This window comes from Zootoca vivipara, chromosome 10 (assembly GCF_963506605.1).
Source record: "Zootoca vivipara chromosome 10, rZooViv1.1, whole genome shotgun sequence".
NCBI classification, from domain to species: Eukaryota; Metazoa; Chordata; class Lepidosauria; order Squamata; family Lacertidae; genus Zootoca; species Zootoca vivipara.
The window spans coordinates 56862770-56886615 of record NC_083285.1 but is presented as its reverse complement, the minus strand read 5'-3'; the positions used below and the strand labels follow the sequence as shown (position 1 = coordinate 56886615).

Below are 23846 nucleotides of genomic sequence, written 5' to 3'. Positions count from 1 at the left end.
TTAAATGCGCCTGCTTTGGCGGCGGCTGCGCTTCCAGCTCGCTTTACGCCGCGTAGCTTCTCGGCCTAGCGTGGCATTTCGCTCCCCCATCGGCGCCCCGGAAATCATGGCCAAATACGTGGAGCTGTGCACCAAAGCGAAGATGCCCATTCTGGGCCTGGGCACTTGGAAGGTGGGTGTTTGTCGTGTCAAGAAAGAGGGATGATAAGCGGGTCTCTTGAGGCCGATGGCATCTTCCATCTGCCCCCCCTGCTGCTGCCGCTGCCACCATCTCTCACTTCATGCTTGCTGGGCGATCTTTTTCCTCCCCTCGCTCCGGACAGAGCTTTCCACTGCGTCTGGCAGCATCCGAAGTAATTAAAAGCTTCGCTTTCGCTTCGTTTTGCACGCCCAAAAATAGGATGAACGTTTTCTGCTTTTACTGTTTTTACTTTATTTCTGCTTTTTCCGGTTTGCCTTTAATCAGATCTGCCTCTCGGGACACTCTGGTATCCGTATCCCCTTTAATATAATTCGCAGATTTTGCTTAATTTGTCTTGTGGGTGGCATAGAGAGCGGAGCAATTCCTTATTCTGTGAAATGCAAGCAGCTGTTATATAACATTCCGTCCTCTTTCCTTGAATACTATTTTTTATGTCCATTGCGTGCTTATTAAGATTAGTAAATTGCATGAATAAAATTCCTTGTGCTGTGGTGCCTGGATATTTTTTGTGGGTAGAGGAGCAGAGACATTACTGGAATAAAAAATACGGGTCAGGATTAGCGTGAAAGTGGTTTATAAAATGGGTTTCTGGAAATGGTTTGTCCTATTTTATATAACTGACTTCAACTTTAAGACTGCTTTCTAACACAGTTTTCCTCCACTACCACCGTAACAAAAAAAAAACAACCCCCCAAAAATCCTAATGCCAATAATTCTGATGTACCTCCATGCCCAGGGCTGCTGCTCTTAAACTCTGTAATTTGGCAGTAAGCCCCCACCCCCAACTTTATGGAACTAATAGGGATGAAGTGCACAGTTGCCAACTTCTTTTTTTCCTGTTGGGCCCTTAAGTGTTTTATATGTGACATAAGAATTCTGCAGGAAGATTGCTTTTGTCTTGACACTGGCTGCTGGGGGATAATATTTGCCTTCTGAATTTTTGCAGATTGTGCAGCAGTTGAAGGCAAAGAAGCTTCAATGGGGAAATTTTTGGCATTAAAGCAGAATTATTTTATGCACGCTTAGTTGGAAGTTCTATTCGGTTCAATGAGTCCCTTTCAAGGAGTGGCATGGAAAGTTCTCATCCTGCTAGATTTTATTGCCTGCGTGAAGGAGACTATTTGTAAAAAAGCAGTGAAGTCTCTTTTGATCTCCCAAGCTTTGCTAATGCCATTTTTCGGGTTTAAGCTGTGTAAGAAAACATTTGTTTTTATTTCTTAAAAAAAAGAAAAAACACATCTTTTTCCTTAAAGGGGGAAGGCAGTTTTGCATCTTGAGAGATGCTGCAAGTATCACTTCCTTGGATTTCGATGTTCAGAGGCAAGTGCCTTGGTTTATACAGGTGAAACTCAGAAAACTAGAATATAGTCGAAAAGTGCATTTATTTCAGTAATGCAACTTAAAAGGTGAAACCAATATATGAGATAGATGCATGGCATGCAAAGCAAGATACGTTGTAATTGTGATTATTTGTTGTTAGGCGGGGATGTAATTAATGAAATGTAATAGCAATGTTTTTTTTGTTTTTTTGTATTATTGTAACTATTTTATTACTGTGGAATTTCCAAAAGAAAGCATTTGTAAAAATTAAAAGAAAAATAACAAATAATAAGTTGCATTACTGAAATAAAGGCACTTTTCGACGATATTCTAATTTTCCGAGTTACACCTGTATAGCCAGAACAGCACTAGACATGCTCAGGGGGGCGGAGGTATCAGCAGACATTGGAGAACCCAGAGATTTGCAGAAATTAAAAGAAATGCTTAAGAAAAAAAAAACCTAGTGGGATGGGGAACCACCTGGGAAGAGGAATGTAATGATCATTGATCTTTAATGAGGACAGTGTGTCCTCAATGGCCATGAAATGCTGAGTTGGGGACAGAAAACTGGGTGGAAATGGAGTATGCTGGGAGGTATGGCCCATTGGAACACTTCACAAAAGCAGCTATCTATTTATTATAACATACATATTTTGCTTCTCCACTGAGCTCCATGTGGTTCTTCTCCTCCCCATTCAATCCTCGTAAGGTTAGGCTGAGAAAATGTGAATGGACCACCAAGTTCACCCAGTGAGTTTCATGGCAGATTGGGGATTTGAACCCAGGTCCTAGTCCAACACTCTTAACTGCAAAACCCAACCAGTAAGTGTAGCTGCAGGCTCCACTTAAATTTGAAGCGAGTAAGATAAACAGCAGCGGTGGGGGAGCTGGAGAAGCAGCTGGCAAAGTTTGTAGAGAAAGCGCAACATGGAAACTGCTTGTGCTTGCATGTTATACTCTTTGGGCGTCTTTATAATCTTATTCCAGATTAGGAGTACGTGTACACACCTGTGCTGTAGATTTTCATGAGGCAGGTGTGATTCTGCCTGGCCAAACATGTTGCCTGGGCCTCAAATGAAAAAGGAGGAAATAACCTCCTTTTTTTACAAGGAGCAGCGGCAGCTTCTGTTTTGCAGAGGGCCATTTTATTTTAGTGAGGAAAAAGTGTAAAACGCCTTTATTGGTTTGCTTGTTTTTCTTTCTTTTCCAGTGGTTTGAAGATAATCAGCTTCCTAAGGGTCAACTTAAAATGATGGTGTTCTCGTGGGACAAAAAGACATAACGTGCTGGTAAATTTCTGGAAGCCGGCCTTGTAGTTCAGCCTGTTTTGGCCAATCGGAGGCTTAGCATAGTTCAGCCTTTTCCATCCTGGTGTCCTCCAGATATTTTGGACGGCACCTTTTAGGTCCCAGGAACCATTTTTTCATCACAAGCTTCTTCTGAGAGCTCTGAGCAATCAAAAGCTATAGCTTCCTTCCTGCCAGTCAAGCCTTGCTGATTTGCTTCTCAGCCCCCGCAAGCCCTGCAGCATTACCTTTCAGGAGGTGTGCTTAGAAAGGTAACAAAGAGCTATTTCATTCCCAAGGGTGCTGGAGACTTGAAATGAAACCGCCATTTGACTCTGCAGCAAGCCACACACACTCTACTGAGAACTTGACGCAAGCTTTCTCTCTTCCACCTCTTCCTTAGACTGAACCTGTTTCTGCTCCACCCACCCACCCCCCAAAAGGATTTTTGTTTCTGAAGTTTGTTTATTGTTTGTTGTTGTTTTGACCATCATGGTCATATCAACCACCGGAAAAAAGAATATATATACAATTAAATCTTTACAGTCCACCACGTTATCTTCAATTTTGGGGCAGCAACTGTGAACCTCACAAATTTGTCTTTCGCAAATTTGCCAAAACCAGACAACTAATAGGTCATCAGGCCTCTTGCTTAGCAAATCAAGGATAAACCTAGTTCTTGGTTCAGAATACAGAGAGCAATATAGTACATAATGTATAGATCTGCTGCTGCTTGAGTACCAAAAATTTTGGTACTACCAAACTTTCTTGTAGCATCCCTCTAAATCAGGGGTAGGCAACCTAAGGCCCGTGGGGCAGATGCGGCCCAATCGCCTTCTAAATCTGGCCCACGGACAGTCTTGCAATCGGCATGTTTTTACATGAGTAGAATGTGTGCTTTTCTTTAAAATGCATCTCTGGGTTACTTGTGGAGAACAGGAATGCGTTGATTTTTAATTTTCAAAATATAGTCCGGCCCACTACATGGTCTGAGGGACGGTGGACCGGTCCACGGCTGAAAAAGGTTGCTGACCCCTGCTCTAAATATTCTGAGGGCATAGTGTGAAAGTCATGATGTATGGAATGGATGTACAGTCGTGATGTATGGAAGTGAGAGCTGGACCATCAAGAAGGCTGATCGCCGAAGAATTGATGCTTTTGAATTATGGTGCTGGAGGAGACTCTTGAGAGTCCCATGGACGGCAAGAAGATCAAACCTATCCATTCTGAAGGAAATCAGCCCTGAGTGCTCACTGGAAGGACAGATCGTGAAGCTGAGGCTCCAATACTTTGGCCACCTCATGAGAAGAGAAGACTCCCTGAAAAGACCCAGAGATTATTTTGAGAGAGGTGCTCTTCTAGGTACTTTGATTGCCAGTACTAATACCTTGGACTGGCCTTGCAGCTCACTGAAAGACTGTCAGTTTTCTATGTTCACCACATAGGCAGTATGTCAGTGTTTCAGCCTGAAAATTATTCACCAGCATCGCAATACACAACCTTTTGTTGGCAGTTTGTTCATTTCAGTAAGCTAGAGGTCTCGGTGCAATCCAATAAATGTTGGGCAATTCACTCTGCCGATGATTAGCAGTGACACAGAGTCAGTCAAGCAGGATCTCTTGCTGTCTCAAACAAGATTCCCTTCCCCTAATTCTTCAATCTAATAAACACTGCAGCTTTTGGCCTTTAATATGGGTGGCGTCTAGACATCCTGAATGAAACGGGCCTACAAATTTATTTGCCATTTGCTGTTTTGCTAGATGCTTTGAGGGATAGCCAGATCCATCTCCTGGTCTACTAGTTCCAGCAAGCCCTTGAGGGTCTGGACTTCTCACACGCTCCCAAGTCTTCCTGTGACGTGCCTTGCATCTGAGGGAGGAAAGAAAAGCACATGCCTGAAAATATAATTTGGGCAGCCAAATGCATTTTGATTACATACATTCATTGCCTGGGACACAGATAAAAGCATATCCAGTAATGTTACATCTAACAGCTGCCCCAAAACTGATGACACTAGTAACTGAGATGGCTCAGTTGGTAGAACATGGAATTCATAATCTCAAGATTGTGGGTTCGAGACCCACTTGGGCAAAAGATTCCTGCATTGCAGGGGGTCAGACTAGATGGCCTTCACGGTCCCTTACAACTTTATGATGCTAAATGAACTGTTAACCGTTGGTACGGGTTTTTTTTAACGTGTTATATTGTAGTGATATTATGCCTTTTATTATATAGCCACTGTACTATTTAGTCTGCTTTTTATGTGAGCTGCTTTGAGTGCAGCTGAATATGTAGAAAATTGTATTATATAAAGAATCTGATGGTGATAATGACTATTTACACGTTAGCACCCATTCAAAACTTTCCCACTTGCCCCCAATATTAGCCTTTGATGCGAACATAAGATTCCACAAGCATGACAAGGCTGCTTTTTAATTTGCCTGCAGAAGAAAGGAAGAACGCAAGGAGCTGTCTTTATACTAAGTCAGACCAAGGTGACCAACCATGGTGGCTGCTGTTCATGAAGTATTATGTCTGTGCTAGGCCCAGAGTTTTGGCAATGGATACATACAGAATGGTGGAGCAAAGAGGAAGGTGTAGCAAGTTAATGGGATGCTTGAACAGGATTTCTCTGTTGTTCAGTCCCCACCAGGGAAAGTTGCAGAGGCTGTGAAGAAAGCCATTGACGTGGGGTATCGCCACATAGACTGTGCCTATGTGTACCAAAACGAAGATGAGGTTGGCAACGGAATCCAGGAGAAAATCAAGGCCGGGGTTGTAAAGCGTGAGGACCTTTTCATTGTCAGTAAGGTATTTACATTTATACCTCACTTTATCTCACCTGCTGGGGTTTGAAAAGTGGGTTGCAACAAGATTGTAATGTACTCCTAAACTTTCTTTTTTTGCTTGATGCTGACTGTCCCCAGAGAGAAGGGACCATAATATTTTGCCAGTGGGCCACTTTCCAGATATTTAATTGATAATGCATATATGACATATCCACAGGTGAGCTTCTTACCTTGGCAGGTTCCACCGAGAGGAGGTGCTTATCCTGGTCATAAGCTATTTAGGGATTTGAATTTTAAGACAAGCACCTAGCATTTGGTTTGGGAATAGACGAGGAATCAGTGCAGTTTGCTCAGGACTGGTGAGATTTATCCCATACACACAGTCCAGGTTGTAACCTATGTTTTCATAGAATCATAGGGCTGTAGAGTTGGAAGTAGCTCAACCCCCCACAGTACAGTAATCTCAACTAAAGCATCCGTGACAGGTGGCCATCCAACGAAGTGTAGCAGTGAGGGACGTTATCATGGATGTGAGTAACTGACTAGGGTAGGAGAGACCAGAGCTGGTATATCGGCCCCAGCTGATGAAAGATGGTTGGGCTTCCAAAGATAAAGCTAGGTCTAATAGCAAGCCCCCACCCCCACCCCGGCAAGCTGAAAGTCCGATCCTTTAGAGCAGAGGTGAGCAGAAGGTGGATCAGGTTCTGTTGGTAGATCTCTGAGCGATGTGCAGGGCATTACCGAGGATTTCTGACTCCTAGTTGTTCCACAGCCACCATCAAAAAAAGACTATGTTGCTGAAACAAAGGAACTAGGAGAAGCCAGGAGTGAATTTTGTGTTGTGAAGGAACCGTTGTATGCTCCTGTCAGTGCTCAAGGATTGTAGGAGTTGCATTCTAGTAACCTCTGGAGGGCCACTGCTTCCCCAGCCCTGCAAGATTGCTGGATTAATGGTTCCATTTCCATCAGTTCATGTGATAGACCAATTTTCTTCAGGGGGGAAAGATAACATTGTGGTGGAAGGAACTCTTGAGTGAGAGGTAGGGAAGAGGAGACCTTTCCCAGGATGAGAGACTGGGAGAAGAAAGGAAAGACCCTGAGGGTCCTTTCCAACTCTGCAATTGCACAATTCTATGAAAGTTCCCAGGTGAGATAAAGAATAAAATATTATTATTTTAAAAAGAAAAAAACATTGTGGAATAGATGTAATCTGGTGAATTAACCTGTGTTCTTGCTATCCTTCCTCTTCCCACCCCCCTCCCAGTTGTGGTGCACATTCCACGAGAAAGCCATGGTGAAGGGTGCCTGTAAAGGAACTCTTAAGGCCTTGAAGCTGGAGTACCTAGACCTCTACCTTGTTCACTGGCCTGTGGGATTCAAGGTATTCTTGTTTGTTTGTTTGTTTGTCTATCAGCTTCTATCCTTACCTCTAGGCAACGCACACAAATAAATCAAAATGGCTGAAAACAGCACTGCAAATTACATCATATAAATCAAAACAATAAAAAAGTAGGCACCCATGGCAGAGACCTGTTCATCCAGCTGAGAAAGCTGGTCTGAACACAAACGTTTCAGTTGTTTCCAGATAGTGGACACCAGTTGTATCGTTGCAAGGGTGCTGCACTCCAAAACTGGGGCAGCTGCACTAAAAGCCCTGCTCCCAAGTTACGGTGGGTCAGGCATCTGGTATCCTTGCAACTTGAAGGGAGAAGCTCTCGCACAGACCACATTTCCTTCCCTTGCTGGCTGCACCTCACAAAGTCTTTATAGTGGTAGAGCGACATTTGGAAACCTCTGGCCACTTCTGCTAAAGGCAAGTGTGTAGAAGTGCTAAAGGCAGAAGTGTAGGGGCAAATCCAAAAAAATGCAGGGTCCTTTCACGACAGTCACAGCCACAACCCTTCTAATATTATACAGTAATCCTATAATTATACAACAAGGATTAGGGATGCATTGTAACAATCAGTGCAGGTCTCCATGTGCTGTGTTTCAGTCAGAGCTACTGTTTTCTGTGGATGTACACGGGCAAATGGTTTGGAGTTCTCCAATACCTCCTTTCAGAGTGTGTACTTTCCACGAAGTTCCACTGTACGTAACGGACCTGCACATCTTTGTCTTGAAACTGGAGCACCTCCTGTTTTCAGTGTTCCTAAATGTTCAGCTTTGGAGAATATGATGGCTAAAAAAAAAGAGCTCCCCTTTCATGCTGATTGGGCGACTCTCGGACGCTGGAGATGGGGACCCCAGTACAGAAATAGTAAGGGGTCTTTGACCTCCCCCACCTACCCAAGACCCTGGACCACCTCACCACTGGCTAAAGGTATAAAAAGGAACATATGGTTGGTATTCTTTCATTGCACTTGTGCCTGAAAAAGCTGTGAGCTTGACACTCAAGCTTCTGAGATCCTGGAGCAGGGAGCTGTGATGATTCTGCCAGGAGTATTTTAGGATACTTCGCACCTCCAGGCATGCTTACAACAGAGGAACAATCTACAGAGATTGCTCCGGTTACCTTCTAGAATTATGGTTTTTAAGGAAAATAAGTGAAGCGTTTGGTTGATCTGGTTGGTTGGCTGAGCAGTGGTGTCGCTTGAGAGCCTGGCTTTTCTTGCCCCGTTGTAGAAAGAAGATGCCACACGGTCCCCTTTACACTAGTGATGTATTTCAGTAACAGAGCATGTGGTTCTTGTGCAGAATGTGCTAAGGTCAATCCCTGGCATCTCCAGGTAAGGCAGGAATATAGTCTGGCTTGGTATAAAGCATATTCCTTTGTTCACAAGGTCCCAGGTTAAATTTAAGGCGCATCCTGTTAAAGTATATTGGGGACTGGGAAAAGCCAGTTGTCTGACTCTGCACAAGACAGCCTCATCTACTCAAAAGCACACCTGCTTATGTTCTTGCTTTGCATTTGACAGGCTGGAGAGGACCTATTCCCATCTGATGAAAAAGGCATGATAATACCCAGTAACACGAAGTTTGAGGACACCTGGGAAGTATGTTCCGCTGCAGTTAAAGGTTTCTCTTTGTTCTGTGTGCAATTTATTGCGTGCACCTTTTGCATAGCTTGCAGCTATTTATTGCATATCCTCCAGATTTCGATTGGCTGAAGTTGTGCTATATATCGGTTCCTCGGAGGGCTTCCCCACTAAGTAAAGCTCAAGATTTTACATGGAATTGGCTGTGCATAGTTGCAAATACCATAGAAAAGTCCCTCTTGACTAGGGTTTGCAAACCTCGGACCAAGGAGTCAGATGTGGCCCTCTGAGCCCCTCTTCCTGCCCCCCTGGACGCTTCTTATGCCAGGCACACATCTTATCTCATTGGCCAGCACTCTCCTTGGGTGGTTTTGCCTGACTTGAATGTGTCGAACTCTGATGGTGCCTTTTTGCATCTCTGGATGGAAGATAGAGAAGAGAGAGGAGTTTGTAGAAACAAGCCTGCTGTACAAAGCTAATAGTCATTCAGTGCCCTGGCCACTTTTGCTTCTGGTCCTGCATCCTGGAAGGTTCCTTAAAAGGGAGCATGGATCTTGGGCTGAAAAAGGTTCCCCAGCCCTGCTCTTGACTTTGGTAGGATGTTTGCAGATTTATTTGTGAAAGCAAATTTACTTAAAAATATGTACCGAGTTCTCCTTCCCCATTGTGGCCATGCCAGACAAGATGCCATGTACAACAGAACCGGTGGGCAGTGGCGGAGGAAGCCACTCGGCTGCCCAGGGGCGGGGTGATCAGCCCATAGGGGTGAGGGCGGGGTGCACCGCGGGGCCTCCGGAGTCTGCCTGCCTCCTCCCACTCAGTCACCCTACACAGCTTGAAGACTTTACGCAGAGAGGAACCCCATACGGGTTTCCCTGCACGTAACGTAACAGGCAGGGAGCCAGCTCAGATAGAAAGACAGCAACCATTTTCTTCCCTTTTTAAGCGCTGGCTGCATCCATCGCTTCCCTCACACCCCACCTTTCCTACTGTGCATTCCAGGGTTTGGGTCCTGAGTTGAGGGAGCTTTTGTTTCTCTCCTTCCAGGTCCCCAACACAATGGGACTTCCTTTTGAGCAGACAAGTCTAGACTTGCCCGATAAAGTGCGTTCTTGTGTGTGTGTGTGTGTGTGTGTGTGAGAGAGAGAGAGAGAGAGATCACATTTATTACAAGGGAGTATGAAATTCCAATTTTCAGTACGCGTCCCTTGTGCTTAGGGAATTAATCTGCTTTGAATATAGAAAATATTAACCTTGGGGCAGCTTCTATCAGATATAGGCAGGCCTTCCCTTAGGAGCGTTATTAAATCCAGTAGGTCTGTGTAAACGTACTGCAAGATCCCTTCCACGTTTGCCCCAAAGTGACCCTTTAAATCCACTTGATAGTCTAGCTGTAGGCGCTCGTCTTCCAGGCAGAATGAAAAGAACACCCACTGATCCCACTTCCTTCCTCTCTCCTTCCCGCCCCCCTCCATTGGTTGGTTGTTTGCTTGCCTGCAGGGCCAGCCCTACGGGCAGGCTGGGTGGCGCCGCGCTGGGAACCGGGGCGGGGGCGCCGGAGGGATCCGTCGCACCACGGTGCCAGGGCGCCAGATCTGCTTAAGACTGCCCTGCTTGCCTGCCTCCTTCCCGTCCTCTCCCCTGCCTGCCTCCTCCAGCCAGGAGCGCAGGGCAATGGCATGCCGCCAGCCCAAGACTCCCAAGACTCCCCCGACTCCTGAGCTGTCCAAACGAAGGGGGAAGGCCGCCGGCAAAGCGGCACAGCTCCTCCCATTTCCCCAACGGCTCGGGGTAGGCTTGGGAGTCATGGGCGGGTGGCAGACCAAATGTCACACACCCCGGATGACACCCAGGGTGGACCGCCCCCACCGCACCCCCTTCCTCCATCACTACCAGTGGGGAGTAGTCATCCCCAAACACCACCACACACATGTGCTCCCACCCCCCTGAACAAATAGTTATTTCTGTGTGGAACTGATTTTTGGTCTGTAGTTTCCCATTTCCAAATTCTGCTCCTGTTCACAGAGAGGTGCATATGATAAGTTTTGAAGGTGTATCTCATTAGATGAGAGCTTAGCAGGCTCAAAAGTGTGACAGCTTTCCAAAGTCAGACCAGGAGGAATTCCTAAGGACAGTGGGGAGATTTATGTTTGCAACATGTTTATGTAATATTTGGTCTTCATTTGTCGTCTCCCCCCCGCGCACCAGGCAATGGAGGAGCTGGTGGATGCTGGATTGGTGAAGGCTATTGGAGTTTCCAATTTCAACCGCGATCAGCTCGAGAGAATCTTGAACAAGCCCGGGTTGAAGTACAAGCCTGCAAATAATCAGGTAGGATGCCCAACGATGTAAACTGAAGTTTTTTAGGGGATTATGAAGGGTTGGTCATTTCACAGCGGCAAGAAAAAAAAAGATGGACAGATTTCAGTGCTTGTAAGGAACTTCTTAATTTATGGCTATTCTGCTTTTCTTAATCCACATCATATCATGTCCATAGTCATTTCCAGCACTGGAATCCTTGATCTCACAGCAGCCCTGTGAAATTGGACGATGTCACTGAGGTGTCATTTCATAGCTGAACTTAGATTTGAGTCTGTTTCTCTGCAGCACCCACGCCTGGGACTGGGAAAGCGTGTTGCTTTTATTTATTTATTTCACGAAAATTATACACCGCTTGATTGTAACTGTGAGGGGGAAGGAGTACAGAGAGCCCCCCCCCATCCTGAGGAGCAGCTCCTCCACCAGCAGCAGCGCCAGCGGGGAGGGGGAAGAGTCCAGTGAGGAAGGAGGAAGAAGGAGATGGGGCTCTGGCAGGATAGCAGAGCCCCTGCTGCATGTGGGAGAGGAAGAGAGGGGGGGGGAGAGGGGGAGAAGGAAAACATGGAAAGGAGACCCTTTTTCCCTCCGGTTCCGGAATTACGCAGGAGGAAACGCGGGAGGAGATTTGGGGTGCCCAGACTCTTATGTTGGAAGAAGACGCGGAGCGCGCCATTCCAGGGTTCTGGGTCAGACTAAGAGGATGTATCCTGTATAGCTCTAGCACTGTAAATAGCCTGCACTTAATAAAAGCATGAAAAGGCAAAGGTCTGGATAGTCGTTACTCTAGAGTAGTCGCAACGCATCCCCTGTGACAGTAACTTTAAAAAAAAAGCCTCAAAACACTGTTCCAAAAAGATTTTAAAAAATAAAATGTAAGACACTGGAAAAGTTAAAGTAACAGTAAACTAAAAACAGATTAAGATCAACTTTCTAAACAAAATAAAAAAATTCCTTCCAGCAGCACCTTAAAGACCAACTAAGTTTTTATTTTGGTATGAGCTATCGTGTGCATGCACACTTCTTCAGATACACTGAATTAGAAGTCCCCAGACGCTTATATGTAGAGAAAGGGTGGGGAGGGGTGGTGGAAATGGGTGATTGACTGACTGATAGCTGTTGACGACTGCAAATGACTGCAAATGGACTTGCATGAAAAAGCAAGGGGCGAGGTGGCTGAGGATCGCTTTATCATGTATAATGAGATAAGAATCCAACGTCTCTGTTCAAGCCAGGTCTCTCCATGGTTTTAAGCTTGGTGAGCTTAAGCTGCTGGAAGGAATTTTTTCATTTTGTTTCGACTACGTCAGACCAACACGGCTACCTACCTGCAACTAGAACTTTCTAAACGTTACACTGATGGTTTACTGATGTTTGTTTCTTACCTTTTTGTTCTTGTTCTCTCTTTTTTCGTCATTTAACTGTGTAGTTTTATTGCTGTAAAGCGCTCCAATATATTTTAGTGATGTAGCGGTATACAAATATATTTGTAATAATAAACATCTGGGTAGGCTTATTGAAACAAAAAATGTTTTTAGCACAGTGAAAGTGTCTCCATGGTGTTAATAGACAGGGAACTCCAAACTTTGAGTGATGCCACACTAAAAAAATAATCCACCAATCGAAAGGGGAAAGCAGTTTTGTAGGTAAACTGGCTCAAGTTGTTCAGGGCTTCATAACGAATTCAGAAGGGCTGCCTGTAGCTTGACAATGCTGAGTCATTGAAGAAGAGAGTGCCTTTCCCCCCCATCAGTACTGGTTGGTTGTACGGTGCTTCTGTAAACCGGTCCTGCTGATTTATGGCAGGTTAATTTATGCCTGAATGGGAGTGCTGGTTTTAAAGTGTGTGCAACCAAGCTCAAAGTGTTCTCTACTTGCATAATTTGAATCCCCGTGTTGCTGTGCATCAGCTGCACAACTCAGGTTATATCTTCCATTCTGTCCTGGCTCTGCTCAGAAAAATGGAGAAACATAGCTTTTGTACTGATAGGGATATACATCCATACAGTGGTACCTCGGTTTATGAACTTAATCTGTTCCAGAAGTCCGTTCTTAAACCAAAACCGTTCTTAAACTGAGGCACGCTTTCCCGAATGAGGCCTCCCACCGCCAGTGCCCTTCCACTATTCGGATTCCGTTCTTAGACCAAGGTAAAGTTCTCAAACCAAGACACTATTTCCGGTTTTGTGGAGTTTGTAAACCAAATCGCTCTTAAACGGAGGTACCACTGTACTTGATTGCATGAGAGAGGTAAGTCAACCACTTGTTCACAGCTGGTAACAAATTTTGTTCAGAAATGTGTTTTTTGGGGGGGAAGCTGGTGACATTGTGGCTTCTGATTTCTAAGTATCTGAAAACCACAAAACAGAAAAGGAAAACTGAGGGCACGATCCAGCCAGAGGTAAACATGCCCCGCCTTGCATTGACGTTGAGGAAAGAGTTAAGAACACACAAAACTTTCCCCATCAGAAAACATGGAGACTTAAAGTATGCAAGAGCTTGTCCCTTGCTTTGCGCTCTTATCAGCCTCAAAGGCTTGGAGGCCCGAGGTTTTCGGCTGGCGGCACTGAAAATTAACTGGCTGAATTAATTACCATGAATCAACACCTGCTATGGTGTCCGCCCCTCAGTTGGAAATTGCTCGGTCAAAATACAGGTGAAACTCGGGAAATTAGAATATCGTCGAAAAGTACATTTATTTCAGTAATGCAACTTAAAAGGTGAAACCAATATATGAGATAGATACATGACATGCAAAGCAAGATATGTCAAGCCTTTATTTGTTGTAATTATTTGTTGTTAGGCGGGTCAATTATAAATGGAATGTAATTAATGAAATGTAATAGTGATGTTTATTTTTGTTTATTTTTGTATTATTGTAACTATTTGTTTTATTACTGTGGAATTTCCAAAAGAAAACATTTGTAAAAAAGAAAAGAAAAATAACAAATAATAAGTTGCATTACTGAAATAAATGCACTTTTTGACGATATTCTAATTTTCTGAGTTTCACCTGTAATTGTCTGAACTTCCCACTGTGGAGTCATTTTTGTTTTTTTAAATGGTAACTTTTCGGATTTTGCATCTGAGCTCTTAGCTCTTAATCCTTTTGATGGTGGGCGGACAAAAGGATGGTTGGAATGGAGTGAGTGGGTATGTTATTTATGCTAAGTGAGCAGGAAATGAAGCCCCAAAGAGCAGTGCATACTGAGACCAAGGTATCGTGTGACAGAGACAAGAATGTTTCAGGATCCTGTTTCATCCTAAATATAGTCTGTGTGTTCTGCGAGATTCATACAGTAAGTCTGCACAGAAGCCTCACCAGTGTGCTTCTTCCTTCAAACAAGCAGCTGAATTTCTGGATACTGCCAGAACATGGTATCCTACAGGGTCCTGGCTGTGAACTGACTAAAAATATATATATGCAAAACTCATGCATGAGTTTTTTGGGAAGTTGCCATTATGCCTTACCTTAATAAAGTAGTTGAACCCAGAAATAAAACTCCCAGCAACGATGCAGCTCTACGCAGTATAATTCAGCACCCTTGGCTGGTCAGCAAGACTAAGCCCCAATCAATAAAGACTGGAGTGATCACAATTCTCCACACCCCACAGAATGTTGAACAAGATGCAAGAAAAACTTGGTTGTTCCTGGTATATATGCACATCCCGCCACTGCTTTTGATAAATGGTTTCTGCAGGGTTTTGTGCCATGGCAAAAAAAAACCTTGAAAGCCAACTTGACCTGAGATGGCAATGGGAGAAAATAATGCTTGGCGCTTGCTTGATTCCTTTGTTTATTTGAAATTGCATTTCTCCTTCTTAATTCCATTTCTTATTCCTTGTTCTTCTAAAATTCGTTCTTCTACTTCAGCCTTGACCAGCATAACTGTCTTTTTCGGGTGGTTGAGAAATTGAATCAGGCATTTGAAAGTGCTGCTGGAGAAGGAGGAAATCGCTGGGGAAAGCGGATAGGCTTTTATTAAATGGGAACATTATGAGTGCCCTGTGAAAATCCCACCAACTATGAAATAGTAAGTGCTGCAGTCCAAGAAAAGGCTATATGGAGAGAATCAGGAGTGCAGCAACCAGAGATTGTGGCATTGGGGGGAAAAGTAAAACCCGCCATGTGGTTTTCTAAAGAGGCTGAGCTATGTTTGCAGATGAATTACGGCTTGCCTGTTCAACTGCCAGTAGCTGTTCAGGAAACCTGCCAGGAAACTTCCTATTATATGCATAGTTGATCTCTGAATGCAAATCTTAAAATTATCTATTATTATTTTTTTTATAATTGCAGCCTGCCCTTATTATTATTATTTTTTACAATCAAGCAGTGGCTTTTTAAAATGAAATAAATAAATAAATAACTGATGGGTGCAATAAGGCAAATTGTTTTCTTCTATGTTTACAGATTGAGTGCCACCCGTATCTTACCCAGGAAAAACTGATCAGCTACTGTCAGTCCAAAGGGATCGCTGTCACAGCGTATAGCCCCCTCGGCTCCCCTGACAGACCATGGTGAGAATGTTTGGTTGTCTTTTAGTGCTTAGCTAAATGTGCCATGAGCTTGGAGCTCCACATCATAGTGAGTAAATGGGGAATGGAAGTGGGATAAGGGATAACTAACCAAGGTCCAGCAGCCCCAAATATGTTAAGCATTTAGATTTGAAGCGATCCACTATGATGAAAGTTGTCTTGTTGGCATCTGTCAGTCTCAAGAGACAGTGGAGTGCGCCTCCAGGGGTAAAGTCAAACTGCTGTGTTAGCAGCACCGAAGCATACCCGTCAACTCCCGGACTGAAAAATCCGGGATCAGCAGCAGTGCGGCACCGGAAGTCGCTTCTAGGCATTTCCGGTGCCCAGACGTGGGCAGAGCGGCACCGGAAGTCGCTTCTAGGCATGTCTGGACATGCGTAGAAGTGACTTCCGGTGCCGCTCTGCCCGATTTTTGAAAATCCGGGGGAATTACGGGATATTTCGCCATTTGGGACAACAGCGGGAAATGGCTTTAAAAACAGGGGTTTCCTGCGGAAAACGGGAGACTGGGCAGGTATGCACTGAAGTGACCTCCCTGGGGCGCAAGCCTGGGCAGTGGGTATGGAAGTCCTGGGGTGCCCAGATGACAAGACCCTACTGTCCTTGGCCTTCCTGATGTGGTCGAAAGGAAAGCAGAGCAATATGTTTGGCACCAGCTTGGCTGCAGGAGTTTCCAGAAGGAGGCGTACAAGGTGCCATCCAACCGTCTTAGGGACTCGGCTCCGGATTTGTGTAGGGTTTACTCCTCAGCCTTTTCTTCTCTTGAAGATATCCCACAAGGCAGTGGAGGTTTAGGTTCAGAGTTTTCCTTCTCTTTGATGGGCTACCTTCCCAGGTGGATGAGCACCATCTGTCCCTCACTTCCCTTTATATCATGTGCAGAAACTGCCTTCTTGGCAGCCAGACCCACCGATGGAAGTAAATCCAGCAAATCTACCTATTAATTTATTTGTATGGCTACTGCATGGGAAGTAGGAGTCTTATAATTAGCATTTGCTTAGCACCTTCATCTGTTGAAAGATGGTGCTATTCACATGCATGCATGTACTGTTTTTAATATTCGGTTGGAAGCCGCCCAGAGTCAGATGGGCGGGGTATAAATAATAAATAATAATTATTATTATTATTATTATTATTATTATTATTATTATTATTATTATGTGCTTGTAACAGCCCTGTAGGGTGAGCTTGTACCATTGTATTGCAGATGGTACTTTTTATAGTGTAGAGAATAAAAGTCCTATATGAAATTCCCTGTTAAAAGGTGCAGAAGCTCTGGGGAAACCCAACCAGATGAGTGTGGTATTAATAAATTGTTGTTGTTCTTGCTGTTGTTGTTGTTGTTGTTGTTGTTGTTATTCCTCTGCATCTGACCAGTCTTTCTGTTTTTGTTAAACGCGAGTTATCTTGGTACCATTCATTACCTTTTGGCTTTTGTTGCGTTTCCTAGGGCCAAGCCAGAGGATCCCTCTCTCCTGGATGACCCCAAGATCAAAGAGATAGCTGCTAAGCACAATAAAACTGCAGCTCAGGTGTGTTTGATTTATGTGTTGAATTGAGTGCCTAAGCAAAGAACCTGGTGGACTGGCAGAAAGAGGGCGGTGGGCAGGCAAGCAGACCTGAGAAATACCTAACCTAATAACTTGGCAGGAAGATGTGATTAGGCCAGATGCACAAATAATGATGGCTTCCTGTGTTCAGCAATGTCCAGGTCCCCTCCTATTGAATGAATACAAGGTTAAATTGTGGTGAGCAAAAACTCATTTCTTCACTGCTCCTACTTGAAATGGGGATTTAAAATGTTAGCACTTGTAGATACTAGGCTAAGGGGGAGGTCGCTCCTTGCCGTTAGGTTAAAAAAAAAGGTAAAGGAGCCCTGGACAGTTAAGTCCAGTCAAAGGTGGCTATGGAGTGCGGTGCTAATCTCACTTTCAGGCCGAGGGAGCCAGCGTTTGTCATGGGGATTTCAAGGATGTAAACTTTCTGGCAACAGATGTGTACCAGGAAAACTGAGGGAGACCCACAACCCTTGGATCCCTCAGCAGTTAAACTCCATTCAGGAATTTGAGACTTGAAGCCAAACTCTGCAGAAAGGGGTGCCATTTTGCTAAAGAGCATGTGGTGTGTGTTTTCCCTGGCAAATCTAATGTTTAATGTATTTGTGGCTTGGGACAGGAAGATTTACTTGGTTTGGCTTTATCTTGATCATTAGGTCCTGATCCGCTTTCATATCCAAAGAAATACCATTGTGATTCCCAAATCTGTCACTCCTGCACGTATTGAAGAAAACTTCAAGGTAAGATTGAAAGTAAGATCAGCTCCCAACGGGATCAGTTCGGGTCCTACATGCCATATGTCACCCCAAACAAGTGCCCTCCAGTTACCTTGTGAACAGAGATTATGGCAGCCCAGCAACATCTGGAGGGCATCACGTTGGGGAAGGCTGGTGCAAATAAAGGATTATTTGTACTCTTAACATGAATTACAGCTACCATTAAGGGAATAATCTATTTTTGATTGCATATCTGCCGACAGATGGCTCAGCGGGAGAACACATTAGGGCTTAGGTTCACTTCCTGACTTCTCCAGTTTTAAGATCCAGGCAAAACAGCTGCAAAAGACTACAACTCACATCATTCCCAGCTAGCAGGAGCAGTGGTCAGGGGTAATTATTATTATTATTATTATTATTATTATTATTATTATTATTATTATTTATTATTATTTATACCCCGCCCATCTGGCTGAGTTTCCCCAGCCACTCTGGGCGGCTTCCAACATTAAAATGCAATAATCTTGTAAACATTAAAATCTTCCCTAAACAGGGCTACCTTCAGATGTCTTCTAAAAGTCTGGTAGTTGTTTTTCTCTTTGACATCTGGTGGGTGGGCGTTCCACAGGGCGGGTGCCACTACCGAGAAGGCCCTCTGCCTGGTTCCCTGGCTTCTCGTAGTGAGGGAACCGCCAGAAGGCCCTCGGCACTGGACCTCAGTGTCCGGGCAGAGCAATGGGGGTGGAGACGCTCCTTCAGGTATACTGGACTGAGGGATGATGGGAGTTGTAGTTCAACAACAGCTGGAGACCCAAGTTTGAGAAACAGCCTAGAGAGTCTGTGCCGACCAGAAGAAGACAGCAATGAGTGATAAAGACCAACAGCTCAAAGGCTGTCATTCTGTTCCCTTCTTCTGAAATTGTTGTCATTACCACAGGTTGAGGAGAGTCTAGAAACTGAGAGAGAGGGGTGGTAATTGTGCTTGGGAAATCTACACACACACACACACACACACACACACCATGTCCTCTCCTCAAGGCCCTAAGTTCAATCCCTGGTCTCTCCAGGTAGAGCTGGGAATGTCATCTATCTGAGTCCTTGCTGCCACCGCTGTAAGCTCATTCCCCCAGAAAGGGTATAAACCACTTCACTGCCTCCTTTCACCCCATTTCAGAGTTGGCCCTAAATGTCCTCCCCCAACTAATTGGAGCCAACCCCCAAACCAGTAAAAGAGGCCAACTCTACTAGGCTGCTTTGGGCATCTCTCAACCTGACCAGCGTCACTTTCGGAGGCAGCAATGCTTCTGGATTCCAGTTGCTGGGAACCTCGGGAGAAGAGCTGCTCTTCTGCTTGCCGGTTTCCCGCAGGCATCTAGTTGGCCACTGTGAGAACAGGATGCTGGATTTGATGGGCCATTGGCTAAGATTTCAGTGAAGGTAAAATGGGATGACTCTTGCTTTTGCTTATTTACTCCGTTTTTTGCTCCTGTGTGTGCTGCATTGAACACTTAGGAAGAAGAGGCAGGCTGCAAACGCAAATAATGCATAAAACAAGTGATGTTAACCTCCACAATTCTTGTGAACCTGCCATGAATTGGAGATTCTGCTTTTTCTTTCTCCTTGCCAGGTGTTTGACTTTGACTTGACTAAGCAGGAGCTGGAAACCATTCTCAGTTTCAACAGGAACTGGAGAGTGTGTGCATTTAGCACGTAAGTAGCAGGGCCTGGAAAATCGAAAAGGGTTGATTAACAGCATTGTCGAACTCTCATGTCCAGGATCAGTGTAGAACAGTTCTACAGTGCTTAGTCAGACATTTGGTTAAATAGATCAAAAGAGCTTTTAATCAAAACCGTTAAAAGGTGATTGGGGAAACAACCTTCTTGGGGGGAAATGATAAAAGTAATTCCATTTTTTAAAAAAGGCATTTGTGGCAACCTTCTTTTACACAGTGCATTTGGGGCAGTCAGAGAGGAAGACCATCCTGTTCTAGTCTGGGGTGGGCAGACATCAAGCTCGTGAGATATGATATAATGCAGACATGCATTAAGATTGCCGGTACAAGATTATTCTAAACATTTCCTCAGTCCATGAATTCGTGATCAGTACCAGAACCAAGTCTTCAGGCCCTTTCACACTAAAATCCGCTCCCATTTCCTCCCCCACAGAGTTCTTTTCCAGAATCTGAATTTGCAGGTGGGGCAGTCTGTGGGGGCAGAACGTTTTCAGTTGTAGCCACCACTATAGAGGACTGGCAGTTGCAATCTCTTGCTGATCTACTACAAATAACCCAGAGATCTGCCAGTAGTGATTATTGCTAATGCTGGACCTTTGTTAGAGGACATTAAATCAGTTTTCACCCAGTGGCTGAAAAAGCTGGTTCGGTTATCATTTAATCATTTCTGACAACTGGCAGTTATGATTAGCATAAAGTTAACAATTGCCTGACCTGTGAAACAGGTTCGTTATCCTTACCATTGATAGGCATGACTACTGACTTGGTCACACTCTGCTGTGCAGTTGTTCCTTGGTTTAAGTACACAATTGGTTCTGGAAGTCTGAAGCGTCCTTAACCTGAAGCGGACTTTCCCATTGAAAGTAATGGAAAGTGGATTAATCCGTTCCAGACGGGTCCGCAGAGTACTTAAACTGAAAGTACTCAAACCGAAGCGTACTTAAACTGAGGTATGAGTGTAGTTTGGAAGCTCTGAGCGTTTAACCACCCCTTTAAAACAGGCTCTTGCCATTTTCTCATTAAGATGTCCCGTAAGCTTTACCACAGAATCCCCACCACCACTTTCTGTTGGCGTATCTGCCGCTTTTAGGAGAATTGTGAATCAGCTTTCTCTCAGGGCAATCTCGAGGCCTGCTTTAATTCCTAGATCAGTGGTGCAGTCGGGACTTCTTAGTGTGTTGGGGATCTTTCGCTTTAGATGGTAATATTTAACTTCGCTTAGAAGTTAAAGGAAGCCATCCAAGCAGCGACTGGGGGGGGGGGGACGTCCTTCTCATTTGCAGAGTGGAGTCCTGGATGTCTTGTGCCAAAGTCCTGCCATGACAGCACCACTGTTTGAGATAGCTGGTTGGTATCCAAAGAGTCGTTTCTCAGTTCCAGAGGCAGAGATGGGTTGGAAACGTTTCCTCAGCTGTTTCCCCCTTTTTTAAAAAATTCAAAGTGTCTTTTCATACTTTCTTCATGTGGCTTCTTCCACAATTGTGAACATTCAGCATTCTGCTTTGAGGTTTGAGGTTTACTACAGTATGTTCCTGGTTTCTTAAGGTTTTTTAAATGGATGGTCTTGCTGTAAATTTCAAAAATGTCTGGCAAAGGCAAACTTTGTGGAATTGTCTTATCGTACTTTGAAGGCTCAGCATTTTGCACTCAAATTTCAAGTTCAATTTCTAGACACTGCTGTAATATCATTTTTATAATAAAAAAACCCACAATAAACCCTGTGGACATTCTTCCTTGTACAGCAAGGACATCCATTATAGTACTGAGTATGTTCATGCTGCCAGCTGGTGTCTGCTGGGGGTGATGCTGGATAAGGCCTTAACAACTTGTGACCACCAGCTAAATATTGTGTTTTTACAGATGCTCAACAAGTCCCCCTTTTTGCACTTTCAGGGGGGCAGGAAAAACGGGGGGTTTATCTTGCCTTGGGTGTATGACTAGAAGGCCACATTTTACTTGTTGGGTCACAAATTGTGCTGGCCTAAATAGATACGTTTTGAGAGTTTAGGGTGCTCCATGCTTCCAGTTTGCAATGGTCCCCTAAAATAGGCGTTGGCATAAGTGAAAACCAAACTTCTGATTTAACTCTTTCTTTTCATAGGTGTGCGAACCACAAGGATTATCCTTTCAAAACCGAATATTAAGTCTGGTCCTGAAACTTTTCAAAACAGAAAATGTGGACTTTTTGTGTAGACTTCCTGGCATGAAAAATAAATAAATAAATAAATAATCTGTCCTCTCCACACATCTTCTATAAACCTTTTCCAGCCTAGATGCGATATGTTCTGAGCAGAGGTATTTTAAAGAACAAAGCGATGTGTCATCTTTATTTGGCAGAATCATCCTTGCCAATACGAGCTGTTGGAATTATAGAGAGGTGAATAGTAACATCCAACTTTTGTACCACCACTTCTCCCCCGGTTTCCTCCCCTCATCTGAAAAGACAGAATATGTTAACACTTTTTATGGGAGACACAAGTTCTAATGCCTTTTGTGTTTTAAAACTGTGTTGTTGTTTTCTGGACACACCTTTGCCTTGGCACCACACTGGGAGCTTCTAAGTTATAGGTTTGTGTGCAGTCTGTTCGTTGCTACATGGGTAGCTCTCTCTAAAGGATTTGAAGTGTTTTCTTCTTACAGTATTGCTTCTAATAAAATTGCCTGGTTACTATAATGGTGTGAGTCGTTGTTTCCTGATAATAAAATGCATCAGTACAGTAGTTCAAAAACTTAGACCTTTCCCGAAGATATATCACTCTCAGAACATATTCAAATGTGGAAATCACTGCTGTCCTAGGAGAGAGAGACCAGACCAATATGCTTGCTTGAACTGCAACTGCAAAACCGTCGCTAACTAAAGCAGTCTCCCCAGAGAACTTAGTTATGAGGAGGCATACGAATGTCATTAAATAAATAAAAGCAAAATCGGTTAGCTATTATGTCTGTATGTGCTGAGGCAGAATGTCACTGAATGCCTGTTTCTGGGGAGCAACATGTCTTTCTTGGCGGTTTCCCAGAAGCATTAAGATTAAGGTTTTTTGCTATAAATGGGAAATACAAGTACAGTGGTGCCTCGCTAGACGAATTTAATTCATTCCACGGGTCTTATAACGAAAAATTCATCTAGCGAATCCCATAGGAATGCATTGAATTTTATTTGAATTTTTTTTGCCCATAGGAACGCATTAATTGAATTTCAATGCATTCCTATGGGAAACCGCGATTCGCTAGACGAATTTTTCGTAAAACAAATTCATCTAGCGAGGCAACCTCCGCTAGAAAAAACCTTTCGTTAAGCGGAAATTTCGTTAAGCAGGGCATTTGTTAAGCGAGGCACCACTGTATGCTAAATTGCCAACCATGAAGCATAGCTCTCGAGACTTGTTCTCATATTTATCATCTTTGTGGTCACACATCAGATAAGTGGAGGGAGTGTAAATCCATCTTTGTATGAAGGCTGACAATGTGTAGCTCAGGCACCCCCAAACTTTGGCCCTCCAGATGTTTTGGACTACAATCCCCATCTTTCCCAACCACTGGTCCTGTTAGCTAGGGATCATGGGAGTTGTAGGCCAAAACATCTGGAGGGCCGCAGTTTGGGGATGCCTGGTGTAGCTCCATTACAACTTCCAAGTAGGGATATAATTCATCAAAGCGTGCATATCTTTGAAATGTAATGTGGTTTCATGGACTTAACTATTGCCAATAACTCGCCCCAAAAGGAGCTTACAATTGTGCAGGTCCACTTTGTGTGGTAAGGGTCCTGATTTTTGCCACACATCAACATCACCTTTGAAAAAGAGAATTTGTGCTGGAGCTGCTATGGGCATCCAATAAGCACAACATTTTCTGCTGAAAATGCAAATTATTTTAATGGAAACACAGAGTTGGGAGTGCAGCACTGGATTCAGGGTGGTGCAGGCAGTTCCTCTGCAAAATGGGCACTAAATTGAGAATGTCCATTCAAGGGGTTGCCAAATTTTTGCCTCACACAGGGCGTCATATTGCAAAAGATTACCAAATTCTGCCCCTGTTGGAGTGAGCCTGGTAGGTTGTCTAGTCAAACGCTCCTCAATGCAGGAACTACAGAGCTAGAGCATCTCCAAGAGATGACTGTTGTTGAGCCTCTTGGAAAACTTCCAGCAACTTCCACTCCAGGCAGATGTTCCCCTGTCAAACTCCCTTACAGTCAAGAAATTTCTATTGGTGTTCAACCAAAATCTGCCCTCGAGACCATCACATCTGGTCTGGCCCTCTGAGGTAGCAAATAACAAGTCTGCCCTCTTATCCATGACAGACTTTCAGGTATTTGACTAGCCAGTGTTATGCCCTTTCTGTGGTCTTGATTTGTTGTCTCCAGGCTAAACCCACAAAGTTTCTCCAACCTTTCCTCATCAGACTTGTTTCCCACACCACT

The 23846-nt window shown here is 44.2% G+C and overlaps 1 protein-coding gene across 2 annotated transcripts; it reads left to right on the top strand.

Moving 5' to 3' along the window:
* On the top strand, positions 1-22103 carry LOC118091214 (aldo-keto reductase family 1 member B1). Of its 2 annotated transcripts, XM_035127932.2 has the most exons (10): positions 5-172; positions 5452-5619; positions 6862-6978; positions 8513-8590; positions 10781-10903; positions 15300-15406; positions 16875-16956; positions 17637-17720; positions 19324-19406; positions 21531-22103. In XM_035127932.2, exons 1-10 carry the CDS (start codon positions 5-7, stop codon positions 21571-21573), a joined length of 1053 nt encoding a protein of 350 aa, XP_034983823.1. In that variant the 3' UTR covers positions 21574-22103. The 2 variants fall into 2 exon arrangements, with proteins under 2 accessions (XP_060136004.1, XP_034983823.1); XM_060280021.1 differs by lacking the exon at positions 6862-6978 and having other exon boundaries at positions 1-172.
* The last annotated feature ends 1743 nt before the right edge of the window (positions 22104-23846 follow it).